This window comes from Mchenga conophoros, linkage group LG14 (assembly GCF_057382185.1).
Source record: "Mchenga conophoros isolate Kocher_MC1m ecotype Shallow Benthic linkage group LG14, M_conophoros_male_GT1.1, whole genome shotgun sequence".
NCBI classification, from domain to species: Eukaryota; Metazoa; Chordata; class Actinopteri; order Cichliformes; family Cichlidae; genus Mchenga; species Mchenga conophoros.
In genome coordinates, this window is record NC_140539.1 from 723,801 (window position 1) to 742,302 (window position 18,502).

The 18,502-nt window shown below is 43.3% G+C and overlaps 1 protein-coding gene across 1 annotated transcript in view; it reads left to right on the forward strand.

Annotated features, from left to right (window-relative positions):
* Positions 1-17,340, forward strand: part of LOC146559030 (chloride channel protein 2-like) — a 68,664-nt gene extending 51,324 nt beyond the window's left edge. The window contains exons 14-24 of the mRNA XM_085244764.1: positions 159-228; positions 2,100-2,210; positions 6,709-6,922; positions 7,443-7,576; positions 8,272-8,468; positions 9,199-9,259; positions 9,590-9,654; positions 10,033-10,071; positions 10,687-10,791; positions 12,135-12,221; positions 16,380-17,340. Coding sequence (XP_085100890.1) covers positions 159-228; positions 2,100-2,210; positions 6,709-6,922; positions 7,443-7,576; positions 8,272-8,468; positions 9,199-9,259; positions 9,590-9,654; positions 10,033-10,071; positions 10,687-10,791; positions 12,135-12,221; positions 16,380-16,550 — 1,254 coding nt within the window. The 3' untranslated portion in view covers positions 16,551-17,340. The remainder of the gene's footprint in view (positions 1-158; positions 229-2,099; positions 2,211-6,708; positions 6,923-7,442; positions 7,577-8,271; positions 8,469-9,198; positions 9,260-9,589; positions 9,655-10,032; positions 10,072-10,686; positions 10,792-12,134; positions 12,222-16,379) is intronic.
* Positions 17,341-18,502: the final 1,162 nt, after the last annotated feature.

Sequence of the window (18,502 nt, forward strand, 5' to 3'; positions counted from 1 at the left end):
TTGAAACCAAATAGGTCAAGGTCTGTATAAAGTAGCATCTGGGTTTAGACTGCGGTCTGCCTTGTGGTGAGCTGGAATCTAGAAACACACCAGATAATACCATGCAGCTCCTGGAATGTCACCCTATTCTTTCTGTTGATGTCTTCTTCTTCTTTTAGTTCTGGATGTGTGCCTTGGCCATCACCATGCCAGTGCCCTATGGAGCCTTCATGCCAGTACTTGTCATTGGTAAGATGTGTGTTTTTCTGTGAAGAAGAACAGATGAAACACATTTGAAGGCGTTAACACAAGGCTCAGGGGTGAACAGTCATTTGCCATGACTGTGAGGGGAGAGAAACAGGATAAAGGCACAGTTGAAGACAGCCAGAGATTAATAAATAAAAATTGTAGTTGTATATATACACACAGAATGAAAAGAAATGGGAAAAAGGAAAGACTCCCCCAGCAGGCTAGACCTAAGGCAGCATAACTAAGGAAGGATTCAGGGTCACCAGCCCTAATGATATGCTTTGGCAAAAAGGAAAGTTTGAAGCCTAATCTTGAAAGTAGAGATGACTAACTGAATGCTTATCAGGGAGTTTTTAGGACATCCAGATAATAACGACTGACAGCATTCCAGCCTAGAAGTAACACATCCATGAATTTGTTTTTCAACATCACTCAGACAAAATATTTGTGTAGCATGTTTAAAAAGTGAATAAAGGCAGACCTATATTTTGTTTAACATGTGCATTGAGTCAGTTTCCTCACTGTGTTACTGGAAGTTCAAGTAATGTCATGCATGCCTAGCTGTGAGTAATCACCAGTGGACAAAAGAAGTATTCTTGAAGGGTTTAGCTAGTGGTTGTGTGAAGTTGCTTGCTTGCTGTCATTATGCAAAAATGGTAACAGAGAGGTTTTTACGCCAATACTACAGAAAACATTGTGAATGATTTGGTTACTAGCAGATTGCTGGGGTTGACAGTAGTTTGCAGTAATGATAGTCAAGAAGAAATTGACTTGCCTACAAACATTTGCCAACTACCCATCGAGGAGCACTGAAACTGTAGAGTGGTAAGAAACCTCAAAACAGAGACCTTCAATACTCCTTCAACAGGCATCTCCGAGAACGTTAGAGCACTTTTGCAAATATGTGATGTCTTGATAAATCGAGCAGATATTTGAAGTTTACACAGCACCATTCTCGCATGAAAATATCTTAAAAGTTTATTTTGTGACCCAGACAGAGTAATCTTTCAAACTCTGCCACTCTGTGTTCCTCCGCCACTGCCTCGTTTGAGTTTTGGGCGAAATGGATTCTGGGATATTGCATTTCGTCATTTCAAGCTGATGGGCAAGCCATAGGCAACCGTGTCTTGGCTGGCCTCACCCTGGGGACCAGCATGGGTACTGGAGCAGACTGAATGGCAATCCCACCCGAGTAGGTGCGGGTGCAGGAGTAGGCTGCCCTCACATTGGAAGACAGGACAAGCACTGGCAACAGCTGGGCGTCAGCTGTCCCCGCCTGAATAACAGAAATGGGTGCAAGAATGTTTTTGAGCTGAGATTATTTCAATGATTTTGGTGTTTGTGAAGCTGACAGCAAAGTAAGTGAAATTATTGTCTCAGAATTGGACAATGTTCAAGGTGACGTTTAGGTCTTTGAGTCAGCAGAATATATCACTGGGTTTTCTGTTCACCAGCCCGGTGACACTTAACGCACTGTTTCCAGTCCTGTAGAGACTGAGTTCTTGGTTCCCCAGTCGGCCTTTTCCAAGACTAAAATCTGTGAACTCCTTCATTTTCCAGAGTTCTCCAGTGGACCACATTGGAGTCTTTGCAAGGTTCATTTTGGCCCCTGAACCAAAGTTTGACAACCCTATTTTAGATTACTGTAGTGACTGATTCAATAATGATTTCAAAACTCAATACTTTTTTTGTTTTAGATAAGTTTTATATTTTGACTTAGCAATTTATTTTTGTCAGGCTGATGGTGCTCAAGCCACAGTGATTTCAGTTTTCTGTGCACATGTTTGAAAATTCTTGCAAGTCTAAGAACTGCTGATTTTGATAAACAGCCACATACTGATTGTGAATCTCTATCTCCTTCCACATTTCAGGGGCCAGCTTGGGGCGTCTGGTTGGAGAATGCATGGCATACTGGTTCCCGGAAGGCATTCATGCAGGTCATGCTATCTATCCCATAGTGCCAGGAGGCTACGCTGTGGTGGGTAAGTTAGCGACTCTCTCCTGACTACATTCTACTTAAAATGACAAATACTTTCTTTGGTACAAAGTAAATAAAATAACATTCTTAACATTTTGGAGACCCTTGTAGCTCACAAAGAACCCTATGCACACACCTCGGGAGTTTCGTGAATGTTTCAGCACTTTTGCTTTCCAGTGGAGACACTGTAGTGGCGCATGATCTGAACAGAGGATAAAAGAGTCGCCCAGGAGGTAGTAATGAAGAAGGTCAACCAACCACTGTATTGCCAGATACTGCTCGTCCACAGAGCTGTATCTACCTTCCCGCTCAGATAGCTTCTGGCTTATATAAATGACCAGACAGTCAAACCCCCTCACCTGCTGGGACAAAGCTGCCTCAACTTGGAAGGCCTTAAACAGGCAGGGGTCTCAAACTCAAATGAGCCGCGGGCCACTTCTGGCACCGTCATCTCATTGGAGGGCCACTTAAGTGTCCAAGTAGTACAAAAAAACAAAAACACCCACTAATATTTCCTAAAATCTAGTGTGTTGTTTGTTTTATTTAATTCCAAATATTGTGTAACAAGACAAAATTGCAAACATGAAAACAATTTTTTCTCACTCTTAACTATCTGAATCCTTTCAGTTTCATTTGTCATATGCAAGTTAGCACAGGGTCAGCATTGCAATGAAATGTATTTGACGAGTAGAAGACAGTCACCCAGCAGTATAGCACAGTATAGTACAGTAGTTTCAAATAAACAGCTCTTTCTGGCCAGACACGTGGCAGCACTTTTGCTATTTTGTTTGTATTTAACAAAATAAAAATGCAGGCATAAGCATACACATTAGTTTTCGACTACAAGTGAAAATTTTCCTTCCAAATAAATCTCTCACTGAACTAACACAGCCCTCAACATGTTTGCACTCTCTTGTTACCTCGGCCAGGCCAGTAACTAGCTTTACTTTGCTAGCGAGAGAAAGAAGCGTTGAAAGGCTGCTCCAGCAGAACTTTATTGTTTCGGAGGAAAACACGAACACAGTGTACAGTCGAGTCTTAATAGCTTACTGGGCTCGTCAGGCACTCTTTTTGGCTGCAGTGGTTATTTTTATATTTACATGCTTCCATCTCCCAAGCACCACCTCACCTCCTCTCTGGTCGTGCAACATGGGCAAGATACGATGGCTGTCGTTTTCTCTATCTGAAGGTTGCCTGCAGATAGATACTGTACCTCTGTCCAACTGTACACTTCTTTGGGTTGGCTAAGAGCCCCACCTGCCTCAGGCACTCCAGGACCATGGACTTCCATTGCATATGCTCCGCCGAAAACTGATCTGGTCTGTAGCTGTCCAAATGGAAATATTGGCTTCAGGCCCACTCCAACGTTCGAGTGGGGAGCTAGGGCTGGGCGATGTGACCCAAAATTCATATCTCGATATTTTTTAGCTGGATGGCGATATAAGATATATATCTCGATTTTTTTTTTTTAAGTTTTAAGTTTTAAGTTAAGAACAAAAAGAGTTCTAGTCACACTGTGTCCCAGCTGTCACACGGGCACTTTTATTTACATACAGCGTAGATGTACATGAAGAAATTACTCAAAAATAAATTATCAGCATTTATTAAATAATCATGGTCCATAAATAAAAGAAAACAATGTTGTTTTTGTGCATAACAAAAAGCTCACAATTGTGCAGTCAAAATGTAAACTGATAGACGCTGAGCATAATAACAAAGAGACAGATTTCACAGCTGCACCACGTCTCTGAACAGGTGCCATTTATGGTCCTTATACACACACAGTACGTATCACTCCGCGAGGCTCCTCCCCGGTAGCCGTAATCCTCCGACAATCCATCAAGCGGTGCAGCTCCGTAGCTTAGCAAAGTCATATTAAAACATTTTTTGACAGATTGCTGAGCGCTGTGTTCCACATAAAATCGGTTCGTGGTCAGTAAGCACAACCAGAATTCATACATAAGGCGCGCTGATTTTCCGCTTTCATCTTGTCTTTTTTTTCTTTTTTTTTGCCTGTCCCGTTTGGCTCTTTTGCATCAGAATTGTTGTCTAAAGGCAAAGAAAGATGCCCAACGGATTTACTTTACCAAATTGACCATCCCAGCCTTGCCGTAATGGTCCATTTGATTCACCTTTTATTGTTTATTTTATTTTCACTTGCTGAATACGGGACAGACTTGACTGGGGGAAAGAAGGGGAGAAAGAAAGAGGGAAAGAGAAACAGCTGAGAAGAGGGACGGGGGAGAAGGGCAAAAAAGAAAACCAACAGAATGAGCAGAAAAAAAAAATATATCGATCACCTGGATCACCTGTTGAGAAAGAAAAAAGAAAACAAGCAGAAGAGAACAAGAGTCATAGAATAAACAACATCACAATGATGAAGCAGGTATGGAGGAGATCAAAACTCCAGACATCCAGAGGCCCCCAGAACACAAGAGACCAAGGAAGACCAACAGAGGGGCAGCCGCGCCACTGTCCCAGTAAGAGCTGAGGAGAGTCCCAGATGAGGGCTCACTCAGCAGCCGCGGAGCAGAAGCCAGGGGGAGTTGCAGTGACGCGCCCGTGAGCTCCGCCGGCAGCCAGCTGTGCCTGAGTGACCGAGCCCCAGGCCGAGAGGCCGAGGGCACCCCACCTCCGAAGTGGCCCGAGCGAGCCCCAGGCTCCAGGCCCCGATAAGCGGCCGCCAAGGAGTGAGCCGGTGTGTACCTGGACGCCCATCCCCGGACACAAAGAACCACCAACGCACCGATGTCTGAGGGAGTCCGCCACTGGCAGGGGAAGTGGTGGTGGGTGGAGATAGGCCTCCAAACCTTGGAGGGCCTGAGATGTCCCCAGAGAGGTGGCGTCTGATACCCAACCTGACATATAGACACAGACATACAGGCACACACAGATACAAACATCCATTCCTCCCTCATGCTCTCATATGCACTTACTCCACACTCAACCAACGTGGAGACAGACATAAAGAGACGCTGTACACACGATCACACTCCCCAAGCGTACTCTAAGCCCCGGGTATAGGTACCCTTGCCCCTGGAGGGGGGAACTGCACCCAGACCCAGGTGGTGTTATCCTTTTCCCTGCGGTGGGGGGAGGCAGACCGCCCCGACTCCGCAGCAGCCCCACACTCCAGACCGCAGTCGGACGGCCAACTCCTCCTCCTGGCCCCCCCGCTCCAGCAGGTCGCAGAGAATGGGGGTGAGAGAAGACTCCAAACCTCCCTCCACCTGCTCATTGTAGTGTTGATGCATGTGTGTTCTAAGGTGCAATTAAAACCCAGGAGGGCATGGAGCTACCTGCCAGAGAGCAGCAGGTAAGCGCATAGTCCCTCCTGCTGGCCCTCAATGTCTACGTGTATTTAACCTTGAGAGGTGGGCAACGACGCCAGGGGTGAGGTGTACACCCTGATGGTAATTTGGACTCCGTGTATCGTGCCCACCCCCAAGATCCTATATGTATGTGTAATGAGAGTGTGAGTAATGTGAATGTCTAAGTTGTGGGATAAAATTGAGGCAGAGGCAGCCAGAAGGGGACGGGGGACGGGGGCGGGGGGGGGGGGTAGCCTCCTCTGCACCCTGGTGACATACCCCTACTCCAAGGCCCTGCATGTGTGGGTGGTTGTGGTGGAGCGGGAAGAGGGAGGCAGCTGGAGAATCTTGTCATTGCCTGCAGGTGAAGCTATGGGGGAGGGGGAGTTGTGTTCAGTGAAGGAGAGGCGAGGCCGAATAACGTTGCGTAGAGACAAAAGTGGACGAAAGACAGGCAAACCTGCAGCTCCACAAGTATAATTATAACGTAACATAGACTATATCAATATAAACGATATTGTCACATCTTATATCTCGTATGAAAATATATCGATATTTTTTAAAAAAACTCGATATATCGCCCAACCCTACGGGGAGCCCCTCCACAAAGTGTTCGAGTACCCCCGTCTCCACCAGAGCCAGGGCCGGGCCACAACTATAGGGCGGTAGTCACCTGGCAACTGCGCCAAACAAGGCGTCTGGCATAAGAGTACGGCCGGTCCTCATGCCCCGTCAAGTCTCCTGTGAATCGTTGGAGGTGGTCCTTCAGTGTGAGCTCCAGCTGGTCAACATTTTCCCATTGGCCATCTGCAAAACAACCCCTTGCCATCACAGGTGAGCTGAGAGCCGCCAGCTGAGCTTCCTCATCAGCAGAGGCAGCAGCCACAGTGTCCAATCTTCCTTAAGTGCACCCTCTCCCATGTGGTATAGAGTCACCTCCACATTGGGAGTAGTGGTGGTGCCAGCAAGGAGCCAACCCTACAGCTAGGCTCTCCACCACATCCATCTGGCACTTGGACTAGTCCTGCAGAAGGCCACGAAAGTCACGCTGTATGGTCACCATTTGAACTAGTGCCTCAACTGGCTAGGCTAGTTGTTGGTCTGCCATGCTGCAACTGGGTTTTTGGCACAACTGTAGCACACAAACATTTAAGCAGTAATTTCTCTCGCTGTTCCTCTTCCCAACAAAAGGTGCTGCAGCTTTGTCCGGAGCAGTCAGCCACTCATTTTCCACCGTGGTCATGGTGCTTGAGTTGACTGGACAGATCTCCCACCTTCTGCCGGCCCTGATAGCAGTGGTCCTGGCCAACCTTGTGGCCCAGTCCCTGCAGCCCTCCATCTATGACTCCATCATCAAGATAAAGAAGCTTCCCTATCTCCCAGAGCTGGGCTGGGGTCAGCACGAGTATGTATACACTGGAGAAACACAAGCACACAACTGTCATGATAAATAGGTTTTGGCCTTTTGAAAAACTAGAAGTGGGAAACATCAAACAAGAATAATTTTAACTGTTTAATTATTAAAAGCTAATAATAACTGCCCCCCAAAAAAACAAACAAACAAAAAACTAACGTATTACGTAGGTAATTAAGAACATTTGGAAATGCTTGAAATCAATGTACATAAACAATACTAAGTTAATATCTGATCAGGTATTTGGTGACTGAAATGATACAAATTTCATAAAGTTGTCTTCTTCGATGTTCAAGTCGAAGCTGGTCAGTCACAGCGGTTGGCTGCTCCTCATTGGGCCCGATTCTCCTCCCATTAAAATGGAGCTGCATGGAATTAAACAAGAATCTATAAAAAAAAAATCTTCCTACAGAACTTTGTTGCTGCCATTTATTTCCCTAAAAGCATGCTCATGTTTTTCCTACTCTTCCTATCTACAGCAGATTAATAATCCTCTCCGTTCTCATTTCAGGGTGTATAACATTCGTGTGGAGGACATTATGGTGCGCGACGTGCAGTACATCACACTCAGCTGCAGCTACAGAGACTTGCTAAACATCCTAATGAAAAGTCGACTAAAGGCTCTACCCCTGCTCAAATCAGCTGGTAAGTCACTGCTACACACTGTGATGTTCATATAATAACTCACTACCCCCATGAATAAACACATACATGAACAATAGATACGTCTGTTTTTAACATGACTTTATCTATTAGAATCGACGATGTGTTGCACTGCATGAGGCAAATGGTGGTCACACCAGATACTGACCGGTTCTGGGTCCCCAGACCCCCAATAGCGCAAAAAACTGCACATTCCAGGGTGGCCTTTTGTTGTGGGCAGTCTGAGGTACACCTGTGCACTACTCATGATGTCAGATCAGCATCCTGATGTGGCACACCTGTGAGGTGGGATGGATTATCTCAATATAGCAGATGTGCCCACTACCACACATTTGGACTGATTTGTGACCACTGTTTGGGAGGGATGGTTATATTGTGTATCTGGAATGAATTTTAGGTCTCTACGTCCATCCCATGGGGAATGGGAGCAAAAACAAAAGTGTTGCGTTTATATTTTTGTTGAGTGTAAGAGGCAACTGTACAAGTGGAGGACGAAAGAAAAAGAAGCAGGCCTAAAAAATATATATATGTGACCTTAAGAAAGAGGACATGCCTCAAGGACATGGTTGGGATCGCCACAGTTAGCTCACTCCTTATTTCTAAAACAAGTTTACACACTCTTCCCTTATCTCACATAAAAACCTGCTCCTTCGCCCCTTTTTATCCTCCTCTCCCAGAGTCAATGATCCTGTTGGGTTCCATTGAGCGTACCCAGCTCCAGTCGCTGCTCTCGCAGCAGCTCAGCTGTGCCAGACGTCTGCAGTGCATCAAAGAACGAGGCGCTGAGGCGAAGAAGCTCCTCTCCACTGAGTCGAACCCACCCAGCAATAACAACAGCAGCCTGCAGACAGGCCCGGAGGAAGGCCACATCCAGGTGAGAGGTCACAGGAGGACGCATGCTTTGTGAAAGGAGCTCTAATATGAGTGACAGATTCAACATTTTCTTTCACCTGAAACATTAGACTTATCTGCATGTTTGTTATGTTCACCCATTCACCTGCTCATGCTTCATTGTTTTTTTCCTCATCTCTCACTCTCGCTCCACACCCCGTCTGGTCCATTGCTTGCTCATAGCAATTGTTGTGTATCAAAGTGTTGAATTGAATGAATGCACGAGGTCATTTCTGTGTTTGCAGAGGAAATAAACTGAAATTGGCAGACAGGTTGCAGATAGATGTCTATAGATGAAAGATGTTTTGTTGCAGCTGCTGCACTGCATTGCGTAACATGAGTGAGTGGCTAAGCAGAACGTCCTCAGGCATGGATGTGGAAGTCGAGCAGTCTGCTGTGATACTGTCTGCTTTTGATTTGATATTGTCTGATATGTTGATAAGCATATTTTCTTGGCAAAACATGATTTTTTTTTCTGGCCTTTTCAAAAATCCTCAGTATACGTAGAGAAGATGTTGTCAGGGAAAGGAAAGTCAGCAGGGGGACTGACTGAGGTCATACATTTGAGGCCAGACTAATATGAGAATTCTTAGTGTAGCTCTGGTGCTGCAGGTTTGCTCTCTTCATTCGTGTGCTCGTGTTTCTGTTGCATCAGCCCACAGTAGTGCACGTGATTGTGATTTTGTTTAATCAGTCTGTGTGTGTGTGTGTAGGTCACTAATGAGGAGCTGAACCCGCCGCCTGTGGTGGAGCGACCCACTGAGCTTTCCAACAGTAAGAACTACACTTACCTGTGCAAATACATGCACACAGCAGAGTTTCAGAAGACCAGATTGATGTGGCTCGAAACAAAAGGAAATAGAAATTCAATAGAAGTGTGGGTTTTGCTCTCTCTGTTCCTTATGTGACGAGCAGCTCCTGAAACTGTTTGAATTAAATAGGTATAAACACACTGGTTTTTCTAGCTCACACTTTAAATGTTTGCTTTGTGGCCACTGATTAAAAATACAAGACAAACCAGCTAATTTCACTCCCTGAGCTCACTAAGCTGGACCTCCTGACTATGTTGCGGTCTGTGTGTCTGTGTCTCTGTCTCTGATGCAGGCTCACGAGATGAATCAGGAGTCACACTGAGAAGCATTTTCTGTGCTAGTTCAGATGCAGAAGAGGTAAGAGAGTGACATCCCACCCACACACCCACACTTCCACCCTGCAGAAAGGTATCCTAACATAGCCCGTCTCACTCAGACCTCTGGAGTATTTTGGCAGATTGCTGCAAAGCACAGCGTTGGTAGTTTGACACTGGACGTCATCATCAAACAGCATCAGCTTTAAGTTGCAATGTTGATGTCCTTGTAGTCACTCATTCAGTGACTCATGTCATTTTGTCCATCTTCTGTGCACAGACATAGTGCTAAATGTTTATGGAGGTAACAACCTGCTGAGGGCTGTTGTTTGCCTTTACCTGTGTTTGTGGCATTCACACTGAGTTGTGTTATTGGGTTCAGTGTACACGCTGACTATCGTTGCTTTCTGTTGCTTCTCAGGTACAAGATGATCGAGATGTTCAAGATCCCACTAGTGAGGTAAGATGTTCAGACAATCCACACAGACAGAGCAACCAATGAGCAGATCACAAGCGGTCGCAGTAGAGTGTTCGTTGCTCTGGGACATGAGAAAATGGGGGGACTACAAAGGTTTCCACCCAGCCCCCTGTTCAGATTTAGAAATGAGGAATTCTCTTGGATAAGAGGCGAAACATCTTCAAAAACAAGAGTTTGAAAAGAAGGTGATGGAACTGTTTTCAGATTGTCTTAAATGGTAAATGGCCTGTATTTGTATAGCGCTTTTCTAGTCTCTAAGGACCCCAAAGCGCTTTACATATCCAGTCATCCACACATTCACACACTGGTGATGGCAGCTACATTGTAGCCACAGCCACCCTGGGGCGCACTGACAGAGGCGAGTCTTAGCCAGCAGTGTGACAGCAAATTGCTCTGTTGGTGTTTAAGATAAGATGAGGCCTAATTATTCAAAAAATACACTTTAGGCCAAGAATGACAGGTTGTATTACTGTAAGCGAATCATTTATTACAAACTAAAGTCATCTTAAGGGAAAATAATGTAGATCACTAACTGCTATGAAGTGATCAATCCAACACGGGATGCTGAAAAGGAGTTTCACTCTTGTTGACTTGCAGATTACAGACTGGGAGGCAAGGCAACTTGATGAGAGGGTCAACTTCAACAACTGCAAGATTAACCCTGCCCTGATCCAGCTGCTGGAGTGTACATCACTGCATAAGGTTTGAATTCTGAATACTGCGACAGTCAGTCTGTATGTGTCTGTCACAGTGACAGCAGTATTTTCCAGTGTTTTAGGGTTAGGGGACAACGGTTGACTTGTATTTGATCCTTTAAAGAACGTACGTATGATTTAAAATGATAAATCAATGCAAGGTGACCTAAAATGAAAAGATCCACAAACAGTTTGGCAGAACAAAATGTATATATTACATCCTATATATAATATTATAATACATATATAATATTACATCATGTCTACATATACACACTGCAATTTCAAACTGCACCATTTCTGTTACTTTCAAAATAAGTGTATTCCATAACAAAGCAATTGTGGCAAATGTTTTTTGCCGACTGGGTGATGGCTCAACGTTGTCCTAACAATGATCAATCAGAGAAAAACAAAGATTTGATGTTATAAGAGCAAAGTGAAAAAACAAAGGAAAAACAAATACATCTCAGATACAGATCAACTGCAAAGAAAAGGAAAAAGAATAACTATTGTTTTGCTGAAAAAGGAAGGTCCTTATGAAAACTACTAACTCCAAAACCAGCATGTGTCATTAACCAATATTAGTGCCTTCACAGATGTGTGCTAATGGTCCTCATCGAGCTGCCACTTTAACTGTCTGCTAACAGCCCTCGGTTATAGACAAACGTGACCACGACTGAGAAGTCAACAGATTCTGCCTTTTAAAGTTGAAAGACATCATCCAACTTTCAGCACCACTTATTTAAAGATTTAAGTCGGTGTATACTTTTGAACACGTGTGGAGAAAATCCTAAACAGATCTGAACTTGTGCACCCAGTTCCTGCTTTTTAAAGACGCTGCTCAATCATTCAACAGTTCAAAGAAACCATTAAAAGCCACCATGATATTCATGCTCATGATGAGTGTTGTAAACTACTGACCACAGTTGTATGTATGCTAACCGCAGCCCATATTACTGCCTCACTAAACTTAACAAAATAGTAGCCTATATTACTTCCGTAACACACATAATACACCCAATAAAATCCTGTGTGCAGGTCACATGTGCAGATTAAACAAATGTGTTTTGATTAGCTTCAAACATTTCTTAAAGCCATCAAGTCGAGTTAATAGAGAGTCTTCTGTCCACAGGTGTACACGGCTTTGTTAAGCATGTCGGTTCCCCCTCGCAAATTTCCCACAGTGGAAAAAAAAAATCCCATTTAGCTGAAAATGTGACAGGTTGAATGACTCAAATGTGATTAGATATTGGTGAAGTTTGGATAATTAAGATCAGTGGTGCATTTTCCAAACTGGACTTTAGGTAAGAAGAAAGTTTTTACCTACAGACCTCTGCTGTTTTCCTACAGACCTACACCATCTTCTCTCTGCTGGGCCTCGACCACGCCTACGTCACCAGGATCGGACGCCTCATCGGGGTGGTTTCCATCAAAGAAGTAATAGTCTCTCTTTACAGGACTTTTGGGGTGTATGGGTTTGATCACTTAATCAGCTGCGCTCCACCAGCAGAGTTGGTAAAAGTACAGACATTCTGTACTCAAGCAGAAGTACAAATACTACTATTAAAAAATATTACTGTAAAAGTTGAAGTACAGAATCAACTTCTTTACTCCAGTAAAAGTAAAAACGTACAGGCTCTGAAAAGCTCTTTGGAGGATGTTTCTGTTTCTGTGCAAAGCTAACTGAACCTTGTGCTATATTAGCATAATATTAAAATAATATCAGTAGATGTTAATACAAACTTTATTAAACTCTAAATATTCTCATCTTGAATCTGAAAAAAAGAAGTAAATAGAAAGCAGCTCTATTTTCTTATGCCTACATTATAGTTGGGGACTGTAAACAGGGAAATGTGCACCGTCAGAGGTTAAAGTGGGGGAAACTAAACTAAACTAAACTGGTTGTAATGGTTCAGTGTGGGGAAAAGAATCAAACTCACATTCATTTCCAGTAGATTTTCTTAGTGTACAGGCTGTGATCAGCGGAGCTGCTGACACACCTGGATTCAACCAGATGTTTCCTGCACTGACTCTACACTGTTTATGCCGCCTTTACGTTAGACTGGATGAAGTTGGTGTGAAGGTGGAATTCAGTGAATGAATCTGTGCTACACTGTGAGCTAACTGTGACCACGAAACACAGCCACTGTGCAGCAGTCACTGTTCTTTACTTTAAACCAATCACAGTGCAGCAAACTAACCTGTTTATCCTGCACTGACCTGTGAGTGACAACAGTTAGTCTGCCCGTCGTTCTCATCTTTCTCCATCTCTGAGTGAAGCTAGCGCTCTTTCTTTTCTCTCCCTGTGAAATCCAGCAGCTGCACTTTAGCTGAAACACACTGTGAGACAAACGGCACACAGTTTGTGTGTTTGCTGAGTTGAAAAGTCACAATAACTTCACAATTTAAAAAAAAAGCTTATGCTCACTCCTCTTCTGTAGGGCTAGCTAGATGCCAAAGTATCACAACCGCAAATTATGGACCTGCAGTAGGGTTGCCAACCGTCCCTTAAAATACGGAATCGTCCCGTATTTCGAAACAAAAGTACACGTCCCGTATTGAGCTAATAAGGGACGCACTTTGTCCCGTAATACAGTGAGAATCAAAAGTAGTCTATAAATGTTTATGGAATTAACACTTTGTTTGAAAACATAATTCCCAGCCCCTCTCCTGCTTTGTGACCAATGAGCTGACAGCACACTTATGACAATTCGAGTATGACAATTCAGATTACCGCTCCTCTCATTGGTTGAGGAAAGGTCGGAGAAAATACCGGAAGACAACAGATGACCACAACAAGAAGCATGGTCAACAGGGGAACAAACGCCGACTCTGCGGTGCAAGTCTCGGATGACAGTACACCTAAAGCTGGGCAGACACTGTGCGATTTTTTTCAGTCACGTTATTCAGCTCCTGCTCAAACTGCACGATTGACTCGCAGGGGTTAGAAGTTCGTATGTCACGATGTACTCTCACACTATACCGCCCGATGCTCTGATGCGACCTGAGTGCTCACACTGTGCCTCCATAACATGAAGGTTATAACAGAAAATCTGTCGCTCGCTCTCTCTGTCTTTCACTCACACAGACACACCACCACCATCAACTTTGCTAAATTGCTAATGAAAAACATTGATCAGGCAGCTGTGATTGAGCAGCAGTGTAAATCCAACTATTTTCACGGTTGTTGTGGTCGTGATAATTTTGTGATGCCACATTGAAAAGGCTCGGATGAGCTTTCCAAAGTTCTACAAGTTGTGCCTCCATCGCTTGTGTCCAGATCACACGCTGCACTGCCGTGCTGCTCCGTCTTTTTCACCAACGTTTATGTGTTTGCGCGTGAGCAGTGTGAGCGCCTGTGGTGACACCCTCACGAGCGATTGATGATCGGGAGCTGGTCGTGAGGTGTTAATCACTTCTCGTTACCCCACGTATACTACACGACGCACGATGAAGGCCAAAATCGGTCCGATCACTCAAAAATCGGCTCAAAATGGGCCAAAAATCGTACAGTGTGAGCCCAGCATTAGAGCAGCAATGTTTGTTCCCCTCAGAGAAAGGGAAGAATGGGAAAAGGAAAACACCTGGCTGGAAAACGTTAATATGGGCATGTGCAGTGAATATCAGCGCTATGTGGCCAGAAGTGTGATAATATAATTTATTTTGTGTAATAAACAACTGCAAGGATAGATGATTACAACAAATAGATGACTAATACATAAAAGTAATACATAGATGAATAATGATGATGAGTTATGATGCGTAATCATGGGAACAAGCGGGTTTACAAACAGGAGCAGCTGATTAGCATTAGAAAAGCTGAAATAATACCTCAACTGAAGCCAATTGTACTAAATGCACTAAATGTGCACTGTTACAAGAATATTTTTCTTTCTATTGTTTTCTATTATTTTAAGTTAAGCAGGACAGAGTGCTTTTAAAGAAAGATTTACTTATATTCTCAAAAGTTAAGCATGACAGGCTTCTGTTTAAGAAAGAGACCTGTTTTACTGTGTTAATGTTGTCATTTTGAGCTAAAAATAAACGGCTAAATGATCATTTGTTTCACATGTGTTCATATCACAAAGAATAGAATATGCATCTACTTAAATCAACTTCAAGTCAAATGGTTAAAAAAATAATTTCACACACAAAAAAAGAGCTAGAAAATTCACCACACTGGGAAGGGTGAAGACAATTGGGTCGCCCGGCCCTGGCCACGAGGTGTCCCTTATTTATTTTTCAGGGAGTTGGCAACCCTAACCTGCAGTCGTTCCGATGTTGAAAGGAAAAAACAAACCAAAAACTCACCACCGTCCCACTTTTAAGCCCTGACTTCTCTATGACATTTCCTTGTGATTAATAAACAAACAGACATCCTTTCATGTGTTTCTGTTTAGACTCACACCAGTTTGGTGTTTGGAGGCTTGCAGTGATGTGAAATAATAACTCATATCTGTTACAGCAAAAGCAATGAGCCTGTTTTGAAAATGTAAGAAGAACAGATTTGTGTTTAAATATGTAGGGAGTAAAAGTAAAAAGAAGTCAGAAAATTAAGTCCTCTGGTAAAGTACAGATACCTAAAAATTGTACTAAAGTATAGTAACAAAGTATTTGTACTTTGTTCAATTCAATTCAATTCAATTTTATTTATACAGCGCCAAATCACAACAAAAGTCACCTCAATGCGCTTTATATTGTACAGTAGATACAGAGAAAAACAATCATATGACCCCCTATGAGGAAGAACTTTGGCGACAGTGGGAAGGAAAAACGCCCTTTTAACAGGAAGAAACCTCCGGCAGAACAGGCTCAGGGAGGGGCGGGGCCATCTGCTGCGACCGGTTGGGGTGAGAGAATTATGTCCCACCTCTGTCCAACAGCAAGAAAAAACACAAACCCAGTCAGGGCAGATAAACCCATCCTCTCCCAGTCTGCCCGTCTTTCACACAGACACTGTCACATCTCTGATCGACGGACGGCTAAACTCTCAGAGCACATTGACAGGATCTGCAGCACTTTTACTCACAACAGCCAAAACATCCCATATTTAAAAGAAGCCAATTAAAGGAAAAGCTCTGAAAGACCAAAACATTGAGGTACACCCTTTTTAATAAAGAAATTATACAGCTGAAAAAAAAGCATTCTTATTATGTACTGACAGAACAACACATTACATATGTTCCTTTAATGCGGGGATAATAGATTAATATGCACATAAAATGTATACATCATTGCTTTTATTAGATATGAATTTTTATGTGCTGTACATATAAAGTCTTCAGGCATGAGAAACTCTGAGCCTTAAAAAGCAGGTCGTGCAACTGGCACTACTACTACGTTGTTTCTTTCTCTCTACTGTCACCACCTCTTTCTCCCTTTAATGCTATATGACTATGGTGGTGATCTGGCACCATATAAATTAAACTGCAATCCAAAATAATAAGATAAGATAACCTTTATTAGTCCCACACGTGGGAAATTTGTTATGAGCTTAAAGCCTTGAGTTATGTTTGTGTTTGCATGGCTCAAACAACTTTATTGGGATGTTACTCACCTGGAATTGAACAATTCCTGCCTTCTTTCTTCATCTAGCTCCGTAAAGCCATAGATGGCTCAATGACTCTGAAAGGTGTGAAGGTAGCCCCCCCTATGGCCACCTTCAGGAACAGCAGCTTGAGCAGCAGCCAGAATGAGACCACCTATCTCCAAGCTGTGAGGCCACCAGAAGAGCACGTCACCGATGCACCAAAGCACGTCTGCTGACGTGACCAACGGCAAGTCTCGGGAGGAGAAGGAGGAAATGTCAAAGTGCTCAAGTCTTTAATCTCCCAAAGCTACACGTGCAAAAATCAAATACAGACAGTGCAATGTGTATAGGTCTGTACATTAGGGGGGCAGATGCCTCAGCTTTTGTGTTTTCCTGTTTCCACTCTCATTCCTTTCTTCTTCACTGACATACCTAATAGTCAGGTGTTAATTGTCATATATTATTGGTTATGTCTTAATAGTCAGGCTGAGAGCTGAACCTGTGCAAGCAGACGTGCTCCCTGCCAGTGATGGAGGCACCTGTAGCTAATTTCATCCTGTCGCCACAGCTCTCACAGGCATAGAAACACACCTGGATTGTTGTCCAAATGCTCATTTCACAAGTGCCTCCTCTTCGTTATCACCAGGAATAAGCAGAGAGTGTGAGTGTGATAAGTGAGGTTTTCCCAAAGGAGAGCAGGGGCGCGGGGAGTCAGTTTGACCACATTCCACTCGTACTAAAACTTTAACCACATGTGAATTTTCCACGTACTATGTAGTATGTTCAGATTAAGGCTTAACTGTTACAATTTCATTAAAGATGAAGGATTTGAACTAAAAAAAATTTGATGTGATATTTTTCAGTTTCATGACTCAAAATAGTTGCTTCATATTTACTGAGGGTAAAAATTGCTTCTTTTTGTGTGGAGTTTAACCCTCACCCAACCAGACCGAGTCGAACAATATCCTGACCTATCTCACCTTTACACCAAAATCAGACATTGTGTTGTCAATCAACAGTGAATAAATGCATGACATTTTAACAAACCTCTGTTTTGTTTAAGAGTTCTTTCTGTCTCTACATTTTCATCAGGATTTCTGCAGCTGCTCGTCTTTGCCGTCTGCCCTCTTTCTACCCTGTAGTAACAGCTGGAGTGAAATTTGTCTTTCCAGATGGGTTTAAATGTGTTACGTCTAAAACATTTGCTGATACGTGTTTTCAGCAGTCATTCACACTTTTGCAAAATTTTGAAAGAAAAAAATTGTACATTAGTAAATCAAAAGTTGAAAGTAATTCAAAGCAGGACTACTTTGTCAGTAATGTCTTGTTCATTACCTTTTGCAATATTAAAGGATTATGATTGTAATAATTAACAGCTGCCTTGCTGCAGGCGGTGATTACAGAGAGTTCAGCAGGCTTGACTTGGATTTTTAGACACTACATGCTATTTCTGTCACAGTCTGTTTGGCTACACTCAAGCAGCAACCTTTCACTTGCTAACTGAATGCCTACACCACAACACTGTGGCGAAAACCACTTTGTATAACACTAAGCAGTCCTTAAATTGTCTCTTATGATCACAGCCATTTTTTATGAGTAAATATCACAGAAAAACCAAAAACTGCATCAGGAACTAGTTCTTACTCTGCAGCATGTGCACATCTGTGGCTGCTCCAAGTTTCCTGCAGCATTCTCTCCTTGTAAAGCAGTATTTCTAGGGGCCACTGGGAGGCAGCCTGTCATTGTCAACATGACAGCAAAAGTACTCCTCAGTTAGTGTAACTTTGACCTGTAACGCACAGGAGTAACACAACACCTGATTATAGTTGTGCCCAGACGTGCACAACTATAATCAGGCTGTCAGCTCACACTTTTTATACACCAAAGATACATCTGCAGACACTGGACTACATTCTTGCTCTTTCTGTTACGACCCGGCACAGGGGTAACAGGGACTGAACATGAAGCTGCAACTTCCCACTCCAACCACTCCTAAGAAATGCCAGCAATAAGGTAATTGAAGGAGCTAGCAGCAAATTATTTACTTCAGACGTGAGCCGTGAAAAAAAAAAAACAAAACCCACCAACAACACAACAGACAACAAAAAGCTTCCCTATTAAAACAAAAGCAAACAAGACCATTTCTAACCTACTCTCCTATAAAAACATGGGGGAAAGGGTTCAACAA